At 36.5% G+C, this 14997-nt stretch overlaps 1 protein-coding gene across 6 annotated transcripts in view; it reads right to left on the bottom strand.

The window, feature by feature from the left end:
- The window catches only part of ARAP2 (ArfGAP with RhoGAP domain, ankyrin repeat and PH domain 2), a 253934-nt gene that overhangs the window by 34788 nt on the left and 204149 nt on the right, over positions 1-14997 (bottom strand). For all 6 annotated transcript variants that reach the window (XM_064285968.1, XM_064285973.1, XM_064285970.1 and 3 more), the window contains one exon: positions 6025-6153. In XM_064285968.1, coding sequence (XP_064142038.1) covers positions 6025-6153 — 129 coding nt within the window. The remainder of the gene's footprint in view (positions 1-6024; positions 6154-14997) is intronic.

Below are 14997 nucleotides of genomic sequence, written 5' to 3'. Positions count from 1 at the left end.
GGTCCCTTATCCAAATAAAATAATCAATCTATGGGGGAGGTGAGGGAGGAAAAGAGGAGTGAACTTTTCCGACTATCCTAGTCCAAACGTGTTATCGTGCTTCTAAACTGCAAACATGTGGCTGCCGTGGGTTGGAATTGACTTGAGGGCAACTAACAACAACAACCTGGATAGGAACGAATTTGCAGTCCTCTCAACTTTTGTCAGTACTTGCTCTGTTACAAAGTATTTCATCTATTCATTAACTTTAAAAAGTTTACTTCGCAGGAACGAATTTGCAGTCCTCTCAACTTTTGTCAGTACTTGCTCTGTTACAAAGTATTTCATCTATTCATTAACTTTAAAAAGTTTACTTCGCAAGTACTTTCAATGAATTAAAAAAATGAGTAAGATATAGTTTTTTTATGGGAAGACAACATGTACAAGAGAAACTAAACAAGTAATGATACCTCCTTGAATGAGAGCATTCAATATTAGAGGAGATGCCAAAAATCACCTAGTTGAACTGCTTTTCTGTGCTTGAAAGCTCTCCATAAACATCCTGTACAGAGTAGTCATTTAGTGCCTTCTCTTTCTGTGTGTAATCTTATATTTAAATAGGCTTCATATGTCTAGGTTTCCTGTTCCTTGTAGGTAAAGATTATGCTTCACAGTTCTTTAAATTTTCCAAAGCAGATTCTTGCATGAAACAGGGAGCTAATAAACACTCACCAATTAATTTTCTCACTGCAGAGCTATACTATTAGGAGAAATCAGGACATTCATACCCATAGTGAGTATCAAGGATTATCATCAATTTCCAAGAAAAATACTTCCACTTAAAGAGGGCTAGGTCTTACCTTCAATCTTTTACACATCTTTGGATTAAAAAGCATTTGATGGGGAGTAGAATGTAAATTATTTCACCTAGACCATGATTTATGGACTCATACCATTCTTGCTAGAATCTTCTCTTCTTCCTAAGTCAGTTGATAGTGAATGGCTCTGCATTCCAGGTCTGAATTTGCCAGAAGCAGTTGCATTCTGAGCTACTCTATTCTAATGCAAATTTAATTCCAAAGCATCTGTCATGTGCAGCAGTCTAAATTTAGAACCCACAGGGATTTGCATTAAATCTCATATCTTAAAAGTATTCCTTCCCAATTGAGATCATTCAGAGTCAAACCTCATGTATCACATACTACGGGGGTAATTTTAAAGAACTTCAGTAATTTTAAAATACCACTTGGGTAACATAAAATTATGTATTCTGGAGTCTTACAGAAGCTATAAATTTATGGTTTACTTGCAATAGAAATGCTAAAAACCTTACTGAATATAAAAGATAATGATAATAAAAGGTAATCTAGTAAGATTCGCTATGACAAAGTCTAAATGGCAACTTAAAATGAAGTTCTATTTTCCCTGTTTCAATGTCTCAGTCATAATCCATGGAGTAGAAAAGAAATTTGAGGACTATTATCTTTCTTTTCAAGTTAGTTAAGTTCTCATTACAATAATGGCATTGGCACAAAATGTTTCTAAGAAATAAAATGCTGCTTTTGAAAACATAATTGATTTTTAAGGAGAGGCAAAAGAAAATTCATTTATACCCATATACTTCTATAAAAGTTATGTATGTTGCCTCATTAACTTAAATGAATGAGCAGAAATTAAGTGTGGATGATTCTAAAGTATCTTCCTACCTATGAAGTCTATGTTTTAAACTGTTCAGATAAAGCTAAAGAAAAAAAAAAAAAAAGGGAATTACAACCCCTAAACTACACCAATAGACTTATTATTTGATAAAATTTTGATTTAACAAGACAATGGTGAAAACATAGTATCAAACAAAAACACTAGATGCTTACGATTTTTCCATAAATAGAAAAATCATATATATATATATATGTGTGTGTATGTGTGTGTGTGTATATGAGCAACACCACCCGTCTGTCAGTTTGTCATACTGTGGTGGCTTGCATGTTGCTATGATGCTGGTATTTCTAGAGTAGGTATTCACTGTGATCCACAGGATCACCCAAGATGGACAGGCTTCAGAGGAGCTTCCAGACTAAGAAAGACTAGGAAGAAACACCAGGCAATCTACTTCTAAAAATAAGCCAATGAAAATGTTACAGATCCCAACGGAACACTATCTGACTTGCTTGCTTTGTTCACATCATAGGAGGGATAAAGTGCAAAGGGAGGAGATCATATTTGGTGAAGTAGAGGGCCAAGAAGGGCATGGGAAACTCTCAGTGAAAGGGACTCACACAATAGCCGCAACGATAGACTCAAACATGCTGGTGATTATGAGGATGACACAAGACTGGGCAGTGTCTCGTTGTGTTATACTTAATATAGCCATGAATCAGAGTTGACTCGACAGCACCTAACAACAATGACAATATAGCTATATATCTATATCTGTATATACACCCATACATATATTTGTATACACACATACATACGTGTGCAGGTAGGTAGGTAGGTAGGCAGGCAGACAGAGGGAGAGAAGGAGAAAAGGAGGAGACATATTGGAAAGAACATTTGTGATACTAAAACCCTGAAACCCGTTGCCTTTGAATTGACTCCAACTCATAGCAACCCTAGGGGACAGAGTAGAACTGGCCCATAGAGTTTCCAAGGAATGCCTAGGTGGATTTGAACTGCCAACCCTTTGGGTAGCAGCTATAGCACTTAACCACTACACCATCAGGGTTTCTTTTGTGATGCGAGGTACCAAGTGTAGGGGGCAGGGTGCAAATGATGCGGTAGTGGTGCTTGAGGTTTTACCAAAATGGTACCATGTTAGCTATTTGTCACTGAGAGGAAATGTGGTTGCAACCAACTACCCTTGTTTTTAAGCTCTGCTGTTTTCTACCCTGCCCACCAGTTGAGAATGAGAAAACCTTAAGAAAGGAAAAGAAATCTTTAACATTGTTCTCTTTCTGCTGTGAAATGCAGTAAGTGTTTCTGAGATGATCCCAGTTTTTCTGCTAACAAATTGACAGAGAAATCACATTTGATTTACTTTCATCTATTTCCTTAGATCCCAGTTCTACAGTGTAGTGGATGTAATGGATGGAGCAATAATTCTGGAGTAGGCGGTCATTGTGATTGATATAGGAGACATTTACCAAGACAGAGATAAAGTAGACTGAATATCCAACCAACCCAAAATCTATCACAAAGTACACCTCGTAAAAGGTATTTATAAGCTCCCGGTTACTGCAGGATAAAACTATAAGAAGAAGAAACCGATTAAAAAAAAAAAAAAAGTCCAAGCTTCTTTAAAATGGCAATCCTAAATTCAAGCACGAGTAGGGCCAATTGCGATGAAAAGAGAGGTTATTTTGCATTGACAATCTGAGTGTAAATCAAGCTCTAATTAAAAACATTTATAAAAATTTTATGGGCTTAAAAAGTATTTTTAAACATTTACCTCATAAGTACTGCTATATCTGAGCAGAAATGCAGAACCATGAATATGAAATGGTCTAATGAATGTGTTTGCTGGTAGCATTACTCTAAGAACTAATTTCTTGGAAGAACTGTAGCTATTACAGTAACAAGTTGCATACTGGTTTGGTAAAATGAGGCAGGGATGGTTCAGGGACAGGGATATGCTTCATAGTTTCTGACCTGTTAGAGGTGTAAAGGAGATATGCGAGCAACACGGAAGTTTGTTGACATTGTTACTCTAGAGAATGTTTCAAACAAATGCCTGAAAATAATATGGTGGCAGCTTTCTTTCCATCCTTGGGTTCTCCAGATCTTATGCAAGATGGCTTATCTAGTCCTCAGAGGCATTTGGTGCTTTCACAACAGAAGGACTCTCTTATCCCCATAAAGAAGATACTTAGGAATATGTGAGGCATTGTTATAACATCCAGTCTTCCTACCCCACTGTAGATAGAGCCAATGCACTGTTTGTCATTCTACCACTTCTTCCTGCTCTTAGACAGCATTAAGATTTTATCCAGATGAGCTTGCTCTCAATCAGCTCACTCTGTACATGGCTGATTTTTTTTTTTTTTTCAAAGATCAAAAAGTCCCTTCTACAAAACCTCTATATCACAGCTTTTTATGATCTTATTCTTAGGGATTTTTATTTACATAACCAGGGTCCTAGCATTCTAACAATATCTAAGAGAGTATGTTTTGAGTAAAGGTTTCAAAGAGTTTTCAATGTGGAGAATTAGAAACATTTCAGAGGATAATTAGAGAGAGAGAAAAAAAAAAAAAAACTCGCCAGAAAGATAAAAATTTACCTGAAAAGATGACTTATTTTCTAAAAGAAGATAAACTATAAGAATCTATCATGCCTATTTCATAACGATGATGGGACTTGGTTCATATGCTCCACGCTTTTTCTTTACCCCAATATTACAGTGAAAGAATAACAGAATTTGAGAGCTAGAACAGATTTCATAGATTATTTAAATCAGGGTGTTTCAGCCTAGGCACTATTGACATTTGGGGCCCGATCATTCTTTGTGGTGAAGAAGCTGTCCTGTGTATTGTAGCAGCATCCCTGGTTTCTATGTGCTAGATCACAGAGGCACCTCCACACCTCAGTTGTGACAGAAAGTTCTCCAGACACTGCCAAATGTTCTCTGGGCGACACTGCCCCTTGTTGAGAGCCACTGCTTTATGCCATGGATGTATGTCACCTGTGTTTAACTAGACAGAAATTCTACTGGAATTCTAAAGAAGGTTTGAGGGGGGTGTAGGCAATCTCATACACAGGAGTAATACAGAAATTTAAGATAAAGAAATTTAAGAAAGGCTAAATTTCTACAGTAAAAGAATAATATCTGTTCCATTTACCTAGATGCTACTAAGACTAAAGTGACATAGTTGTTATATTGTTTGCATTTGGTAAAAAAAAAATACTTTCATATGTTTAAAATACAAAGGAAAGTATCATGAAATTAGAGATACTTTATTGGATTAGCTTTGATTTAATTAAGAGCTTGCTGACCTAGGCCTATTAGTTAGAAACCCCGTAATCATATTGAACAGGCTTACAGCATTTAAGAGCTGTACCATCCCCTCTCCCATTTTTATAATTTGACATTCCCAAATTCAACATTTATTAACTGTGTGATCTAGGGCAAGTTACATAACGTCTCCAAACTTCTCTTTACTCATTTATAAAATTCAAATGAGAGTACAACCCACAGGAAAGTTTAAATGAGCTTTGGTGCCTATATGGTTCAACTAGTAATACATGATTAATAAACAGAAATGATTATTATTAATTATAAAAGTTGTGGTAAATTTCATATTACAAAATTGAATCCTTTTGCTTTTGGTGTTGGTTTACACATAGTGCTGGCAGGGCAAAAAATCTTTTTCTAATCTGTCAATGACCACATGAGGCAAGCATGAAAGAATCTGAAAATGAAAGTTTTCTAATAGCTCATTCAGTTCAGAGACTGTCTTATGTGGTTCACTTGTGCTAGCTAATTTCTAATTTAACCTTACATGTGCATATGTCTCTTCTCTGTTGAAGAGCAAGTAACCTCACTAGAAGTGTTGCCTTTTTTGTGTTTGCTCTCCCAATATCACCACGGCAAAAGTTAGAATTATAGTAAGCACTGAATCTTAGAGCTTCATAGTGTGCACTCCTGAATGCCTACAGAATTTTGAAATATAAGCATAATTCACGAAGAAGACTCATCATCAATCGAAAAATTTGGGAAACACATAAGCAGTGCGAACAATCCTTAAAAACACAAACCATTGTGTCTAAAGCCTTTATTTGGGGACCGCAAAACTAGTCAACTATTACCATCATGCTACAAACCAGGAAAATTCTTACTTTGGCACTTAGTAGTCTTATCTATATACTCTTCTTTTTCCTCTACAACAGTAAGGATTTTCTAATTTCTACTTTGTTGGTAGATTCTGTTTTGGGTTGCCCGTTTTTTACCTTTTCAAATACCACCTGTACAATAATAAGTATCCTTTAAAAAAATCCTTTAGCCACCTGAATTTTCAACTATCATTGCAATGCGAAATAATGGAACCTACCACTGTAGTGCCTGATTGTGTCAATGGTTAAGAATTGCTTCACCACGAGATAAGCAGAACCAGGTTCGGCTAATGAACTCCATTGAAGCACCTGCTCCAGCACATTTTCTGTGTAGTGAAGAGGGCGCTCTGCAAAAAATAAAAACCCAAAAATCAAATTGAAAAGAAAAACATTAAGATACCAATTTTTATTTTATAATTATAAATTAAAAATGTCCTTTTGAAAAGATCTGTATGCAATAATATACATAACCATAGCTTATATAACACAGTAATAGCTCTAGCACTACAGACTAAGAGACTCTAGCACCTAGAATACCTTTAAGCATAAAATGAAATTTACTGTATTTCATGCAGGTACACTTGCTTGCTACTCAACTGCTTAAAAAAAATCAGAGATGCTTTCCTCAAGATAAACTCTTGGAAGTAATTCTTGCTACATTTTTTTATATTAATTTAAATAATATTCTGGTTTCCTTAGGAAAAGCTATTTGCACATACAAAAATTCAATAATTTTAGAAGTACTAGCAAAATTAATCTTGCTCAGTACTAAGTAAAAAACATAAGTTAACCCTTTTCATAGCACAATAAAATTAGCATCTCATATTTCTAACCAATATTAGTGAACAACTTACAGCTGGTATTTGCATTGTCAATTTATATGAAATTATAAGATATTACTTCTACATAAAATATATAAAAATAATTACAAAGGGGTACTGAGTCATCCATGTTTAACTATTAATAGAAATATCAATCAGAAACATTATGTGGCAATATCATACATTAACTGTTGATAGAATAGGCTAATAAGAGATTAAATGACAGCTTAAAGATGTTTCCTTTATTCTATCCTTGATGAATACTCATCCATATACATTTTGTTTTAGGTATCCATATTTTTAAGTGCATCACAAGTTCTTAGCACAGATTTAAAAAAAAAAAATTTTACAATTACCATCAAAGCTTCATAGGAATATTTTTTGCTGATCAAAATATGTCCATCAGTTAATAAAATGTAACAACAGGAGCATATGCTGGGAAAAAAGAAACTTAAACCTTTTCACAGTACACTGAAAATAGCATAAGTGAAACAGCAAGAACAGAAGCTCTGACACAAAGGTGTTGGTGCAGCTTTCCTCCGCAGCCATACACGTCAATTCAGCTCTCTCAGACGCTGTTTTAAATGTAAGGCTCATAGCACTCAGGCTTTTTATTTTTGGTTATAATATAGTCAGGCAAATGACAAACGAACGAACAAACAACATGCCTAAAGCATCAAACTCATATATCACCCATGACATTTTAATTGGTAATAAAATTACAAGTAAAAAAGACCAAATATATCACATTCTCCCTAATACTGCTCTCTCTTGTTATGAGCACATTATTCTATAAGTCATCAATAATCTTCAGGTCCATAAAAAAGAGAACAAGTTTTCTGCTTCAGTGTAAATAACCAGATCATTGCTCCCTAGTCAGTAAACTGAAACCCAGTTCTGCATTCTGTGCTCATTAGAGTAAGCCACTCCTTATAATAATGCCCCCTGCACCTCTCCCCCCGCCAAAAAAGGAGTCAGTAGGTTATATTCTCTTGGAGGTAAACCTGTCTACCTCTGTTTTGCTTAGTATTGTATCTCCTAGATCACAATGCTGAGTACATAACAGATGCTTAATAAGTACTTGAGGAATAAACTATCCTGCAAATTTTTTTCGGTGGTTCATAAATTGAACAGAAAATATTTGCAGACAGATTAGCAGGCAAAAATATAATTCTTTGTAAAACCAGGTGTGATCTTTTGTGATATATCAGTCTTGATTTTCTTCAAATTATTTTCTACAAATTGGGAAAAAATAATTGCCCATAATTTGCTGAAGTTATAATTCAACTGTTTATTAACCCATAAATTTGATGTGTTCTATTAATGGAGATTAAGATCAAAATTAAATGTACTTAAAGTCAAAGGTCAGTCTAGAGCGAGCACTACCTTTATGTCTGGTATTCTGTAACTCTTGGTTCCTCTACTTGAGAGCACTGAGCCATTATTGTCTCCATTAACAGCTGCTATTTACTGAACAACAATCAGGCACTAGGCATTATTTATATACTGGGTGTTTGACATCAGTTACCACTTTTAATCCTCATAACAACAGTGGATATTATTATTCGTATCTCATATAAAGGAAGAAACCAAAGGATCATACAGATTTGGTCACTTGCCTAATGTCATATAGCTGGGTAGGGTGAGGAAAAGTCATCCGACTTGAAAGGCCAAATTCTTATATAGGGTTGCTATAAGTTGGAATCGACTTGATGGCAACAGGTTTGGTATTTTATACTAGACAGCACTGGGTGTCTGGGTTTTAGCTTTATTCTCTGCAGGCACGTGAGCCTACCCAAGATGGGTTTCTCACACGTAATTTAGGGGTTAAAGAGTACCAACTGTCCAAGGCATTTTTGAGTACTGAATAAGGTAACGTAGGCAAAAGTGAAAACCAGTGTCAGTTCCCCTTTTCCCCTTCTCTTCCCTATCCCTTGTGGGAAAATGGTAAGGAAATAATGGCAAGATAGTTTCAAAATCCTGCATGTACGGGGATGATGACACTGTAGTTGCCTTGAAGATGAGAACAGCATTTTTAACCAGAACGCAGGAACTGGACTGAAACAAAAGCTTACTCTATTACAAGATTAAATTGGTAATGAGGCTTCTAAATGTCAGAATATTTATATTAAATAGGGTAACTATTACAAGTAGCTACTACAGTGGTAGCTCTAAAGTTTCTTAGTTATATTGGGAAACATATCATAGCAGATACAGAGGCTTATCAACAGGCATACAATTCATTTTGTTTGCAAAAAGTCAGTCAAATATCTTGTATGAAATACTTCAGGAGAATGAAAACTCTTAAGATTCAAGTTCCTATATAAAGAATGGATGTGAAAAACGGGATGAAAAGATAAGGAATGTTTATTACACTTCCAAATATTAGAATTATGAAATGGCACCAAAACCTACCTTAAGAAAGTGATAAAACTGAGTCATCAAACATTGTTACAATATAAATGGCTACAAATAAACATGTTTTTACTTATAGTTACATTTACAACCATCTGTCATGACAGATCATATGGTATTAAGTCATCTGGCGTACCAGAATTACTAGAAATAAATATAATTCAATTGCATACTAACTATGGCATGAAGATAGCAAAAAATTCAGTGAACAGGTTACTGTGGTGGTTCTTTAGCTAGGCAAAAGTTACCAATTGTTTAAAATCTTTTTCACAGAATAAAACGCCTCCCTACTTAAACAGAGAACCATCTATTTTCCACCTGGAATAACAGTTGTCATCCTTAAATTTCTGGTAGTAATGATATGGGATTTCTAAAGACAATTACAACTTTCCCAATAATTAAAATCTTAGTGTCTGCCTTAGTCATCTAGTGCTGCTATAACAGAAAGACCACAAGTGGATAGCTTTAACAAAGAGAAATTTATTTTCTCACAGTCTAGTAGGCTACGAGTCCAAATTCTAGGCATCAGCTCCAGGGGAAGGCTTTCCATCTCTGTCGGCTCTGGAGAAAGGCCCTTGTCATCAATCTTCCCCTGGACTAGGAGCTTCTCCACACAGGAACCCTGGGTACAAAGGATGCACTGTGTTCCCAGTGCTTCTTTCTTGGTGGTATGGGGTTCCCATGTCTCTCTGCTAGCTTCTCTCTTTTTTATCTCAAAAGAGATCGGCTTAAGACAGTATCTAATCTTCTAGATCCTCATCAATATTAACTGCTGCTAATCCTTATTACATCATAGTGATAGGATTTATAACACATATGGAAATCACGTCAGATGATAAAATGGTAGACAATCATACAATACTGGGAATCCTGACCTAGCCAAGTTGACAGATATTTTGGGGGGGACATAATTCAATCCATGACAGTATCAAACTTAGAGCTGTGTAAGTCTGCCTCTGTCTTGTCCACATAATCAGTGGGTGGCAGCAATTTATGTGTCAGTCTGAAGGGCTGGAAAGAATCCTGATTAACCTTAAACAGATACTCCTTATCATAGTGACTATGAGGAAGAAACAAAAAATGTTCTGCTATGATATTGCAGTATAGATAAAAACTGGTTCATACACCTGAACCTCTCAGTGGAGAAGCCTACTTAAATTACGTCCCTCAAGCAGTAAGCCTCCCCCCCGCCCCTCGCCCCCAGAACATGAAGAAACAATGGGGTGTGGGTGCTATATGGGCAGGGGATGAGTTCACTTTTAAGATGAAGAGTCTCCCTCTCTGGAGGTGATACCATCCCCTAGGGTGGCTTTCAGGTTGTCCTCATAATTGGTGGCTATGGGTCAAGGATGCCTGTCGTTTTTCAAAAAGGCAAGAAAGAATTGTTCTCAATCCAGCCCAAATTTCAAAGATCCCACCAGACCAAACATTAGAGGGGAAACCTACTTATAAATTAATTGATCCCAGCATCTCCTTGAGCTTTATAGTCTCAAAATATTTTACATGGTTTTAATATGCACTTATTTTTTCCACGACTGTCATGGCCACATAAACAAAAAAAGTTTGTGCTCTGGTTTAGTCAGAACTTCTCTAAAAGTCCTTCACTGTTCCAGAAAAGCACTTCACCAACAATGGCAATGCTGTTAATGCATTTGGAGTTATCGATACGGCACGCTTATATCATTCTGCCTTTGTAGCTGTCACATCCATGATAACTGCATTCCCAGGTTTAGGAATCTATTTTAATGATCTTTGACTACTTAGGAGTGCCTGAGAATTTACATGTTGTAATACATATTTTCCTCTTATTTATTTTTATACTATATTAGGGTGCTGCATTCATTTTTCAAAAAAAATTAACAGATTATCTTAGAAAAGTAAAGAGAATGTTACATTTATTATACAAAGGGCACAGCACATTAAGTATGACAGGGTGGAGAACCATTTCTTTAAAAACTGCAGATACCTAAAACAAACTACAAGAAAATAAAATGGAGCACTTTGGTTTACTTGCTTACTTGTTGATGCATTTATTTATTTACTCATGTTTGCTTACTACTTGGAGGGTTTATTTTTACATTAAAAAAAGCACCAATTTCCTGCTGACATTCCTCCTATCAACGACAATCTTGAGACTATTTATGTCTTTACTTTTTATCTTATTTTTATATTTCACTTTATCTTCCCTGCACGTTACTAGAAATAAAGCTTTTAACATTTTAGAAGATCAGGTAGTACACACAGGTTCCATCTGCTTCAGTAACCCAACAAAATCGTAGGCCCCTTTGTGGCTTCCCTAGCACTGTTCCTCTAGAAGCATTGAAAAAAATAATCTTAGGTTTTTTTTGCAAATTCTACTTGTGCAGTTGACCTAACTTTAAAACCATGCCACAGCTGAATTCCTAACTCTATTAAATGAATTATTCCTTGGTGCACATGGGGTGTTTCTTTGATTATATATTCAGATACCCACAAATCAAAATAACTCGAGGTAAGTTTTTTATATCTTACCTTTTTTTTTTTTTAGAGACAAGGGCCCCCAAATTAAAAATTTCCATTTTATCTTGCCATTTGTGATGTTCTAATTACCTCATGCAAGTTGATAATCAGTCATTGTCAGGGTATCTCCTGATTTCTTCAAGATGAAATTTATAAAGTGTTTTTGGAAATAATACACTCCCTCTTCTGGATAGATACGATTTCCTTTCTACCATCACCCCTTCTGCTCTCTCCTCTCAGTTGGGAGAACCCAAAGGCACAGAGCTCCAATGCTTGGAGGCAGATATACGCTTTAATGTAACTCGAGCCTTAAGAGAACAGGGGTGGTAGGGAGAGGATGCCCACCCAAGTCCATGATTCATCCTACTGCTGTGGATCTCCTAAAAAACAACAGACACAGAAGCATGCAGGAGACAATCGGCTATTCAAGCACTAAGCAGGGCTTTGAGATGTCCTAGTGAATTCTAATCTACAAGCAGGGATCACTTTCTATGTGCCTTTGATATCTGGGTCCATCTCTCCAAAGAGAGACAGTTCAGGTCACTTAAGTCCAGAATGCATCTATTTTGCTCCACCTCAATTAAAAAAGTCACTTATGGGGTACTTTCTACACCAATGCACTATGGAAGTGGTAGTGAGGGATATAAAGATCTAAGACATATATTGTATGCGCTAAAGAAACATATGCTCTTGGGTCAAGCCAGACACATATACATTACTATTGTATAAAGAAGACAGTATTAAGTATCACAGACCTATAAACAAATGATCAAAAAGAGACTGATGTGAACTATGTTCATCTGAATATCATCCTGGAGCAAAGGTCATTGGATATGGACCTTGAAGGATGAATGAGTAAAGAGAAATTTAAAGTTTAAAATGGTGAAACACTATGATCGGTTTTGCAGCATAAGAAATAATTCTGGCAGTAATTCTGACCATTATCTTTTCCTCACAAATACGATGAAGCTGGTAAACTAGGCAGGCCCTTTCCTTAAAATTAAACAACATCAACAGCAAAAAACAAAAGACCCTACCAACTTTAAACACATAGTTATACAAAATTATGCTTTACTTATTCAAAATACATTAACTGCATGCCTCATATGTATTAGGCACAATGCTAGACACTCGTTATGTGCTGTCAAGTCGGTTCCAACTCATAGCGACCCTATGCACAGCTGAACAAAGCACTGCCTGGTCCTGTGCTACCCTCACAATCGTTGCTATGCTTGAGCCCACTGTTGCAGCTACTGTGTCAACCCATCTTGCTGAAGATATTCCTCATCTTCCCTGACCGTCTACATTACTAAGCATGATGTCTTTCTCCAGGGACTGGTCCCTCCTAATAACATGTCCAAAGTACGTGAGGCAAAGTCTTGCCCTCCTTGCTTCTAATGAGTCTTCTGGCTGTACTTCTTCCAAAACAGATTTGTTCATTCTTCTGGCAGTCCATGGTATTTTCAATATTCCTTGCCAACACCATAATTCAAAGGCAGCAATTCTTCTTCAGTCTTCCTTATTCACTGTCAAGCTTTCTCATGCATATGAGGTGACTGAAAACACTATAGCTTGGGTGAGGTACAGCTTAGTCCTTAAGGTGGTATCTTTGTTTTTTAACACTTTAAAGAGGTCTTTTGAAGCAGATTTGCCCAATGCAATGCGTCTTTTGATTTCTTGATTGCTACTTCCATGAGCATTGATTGCGGATCCAAGTAAAATGGAATCCTTGACAACTTCAATATTTTCTCTGTTTATCATGCTGTTGCTTATTGGTCCAGTTGTGAGGATTTTTGTTTTCTCTATGTTGAGATGTAATCCAAACTTAAGGCTGTGGTCTTTGATCTTCATCAGTAAGTGCTTCAAGTCCTCTGCACTTTCAGCAAGCAAGGTTGTGTCATTTGCATGATGCAGGTTGTTAATTAGTCTTCCTCTTCATATAGTCCAGCTTCTTGGATTATTTGCTCAGCATACAAACTAAGTATGCACACCTTTCTTGACTTTAAACCATGCAGTATCCCTTGTTCTGTTCAAATGGCCATCTCTTCATCTATATACAGGTTCCTCGTGAGCACAATTAAATGTTCTGGAATTCCCATTCTTCACAATGTTATCCATAATTTGTTATGATCCACATAGTTGAATGCCTTTGCATAGTCAATAAAACACTGTCTTAATCATCTAGTGCTGCTAAAACAGAATACCCCAAGTGTATGGCTTTAACAAAGAAAAATTTATTTTCTCACAGTCTAGTAGAAAAAAAAAAAAAAAAAAAAATTTTTTTTTTTTTTTAGTAGGCTAGAAGTCCAAATTCTGGGCATCAGCTCCTGGGGAAGTCTTTCTCTCTCTGTCGGCTCTGGAGGAAGGTCCTTCTCATCAATCTTCCCCTAGACTAGGAACCCCAGGTTCAAAGGACACGCTCTGCTCCTAGCGTTGTTTTCTTAGTGGTATGAGATGCACAACTCTCTACTTGCCTTCCTTTCATCTCTTGTAAGATAAAAGGTGGTGCAGGCCATACTCAATGGTAACTGCCTTTACATTGGATTAGGGATGTGAACTGAGCAAGGGTGTTACACCCCATCCTAACCTTCTTTAACCTGCAGAGATTATGATTCATAACACACAGGAAAATCACAAAATGGAGGACAACCACGCAATACTGGGAATCATGGCCTAACCAAGTTGACAAAATATTTTGGGAGGACCCAATTCAATCTGTGACACACAGGTAAACATCTCGCTGGTATTCTCTGCTTTCAGCCAGGATCCATCTGATATCAATAACGATATCCTTGGTTCCACATCCTCTTCTAAATCCACCTTGATTTTCTGACAGTTCCCTGTCGATGTACTACTGCAACTATTTTGAATGATCTTTAGCAAAATTTTACTTCTGTGTGACATTAATGACACTGTTCGATAATTTCTGCATTTAGTTGGATCACCTTTCTTTGGAATGTGCACAAATATGCATCTCTTCAAGTTGGTTTTCTAGTAGCTGTCTTCCAAATTTCTTGGCATGGACTAGTGAGTACTTTCCAGTGCTGCATCCGTTTGCTGAAATATCTAAATTGATATTCTGCCAATTCCTGGAGGCTTGTTTTTCGCCAATTCCTTCAGTGCAGCTTGGATCTTCCTCAGTACCATAGGTTCTTGATCACATGCTACCTCTCCTGAAATGGTTGAACACATCAACCAGTTCTTTCCGGTACAATGATTCTGTGTATTCCTTTTATCTTCTTTTGAAGTTTCCTGCATTGTTTAATATTTTCCACATAGAATCTTTCAAATATTACAACTCGAGGCTTGGATTTGTTCTTCAGTTCTTTCAGCTCGAGAAATATCGAGCCTGCTCTTCCCTTTTGTTTTCTATCTCCAGGTCTTTGCACATTTCATTATAATATTTTACTTTGTCTTCTGGAGCCACCATTTGAAATCTTCTGTTCAGTTCTTTGA

Source organism: Loxodonta africana, chromosome 5 (genome assembly GCF_030014295.1).
Source record: "Loxodonta africana isolate mLoxAfr1 chromosome 5, mLoxAfr1.hap2, whole genome shotgun sequence".
In the NCBI taxonomy this organism is placed as follows: Eukaryota; Metazoa; Chordata; class Mammalia; order Proboscidea; family Elephantidae; genus Loxodonta; species Loxodonta africana.
The sequence above is the reverse complement of the archived record's forward strand: the minus strand, read 5'-3'. Positions and strand labels throughout refer to the sequence as shown.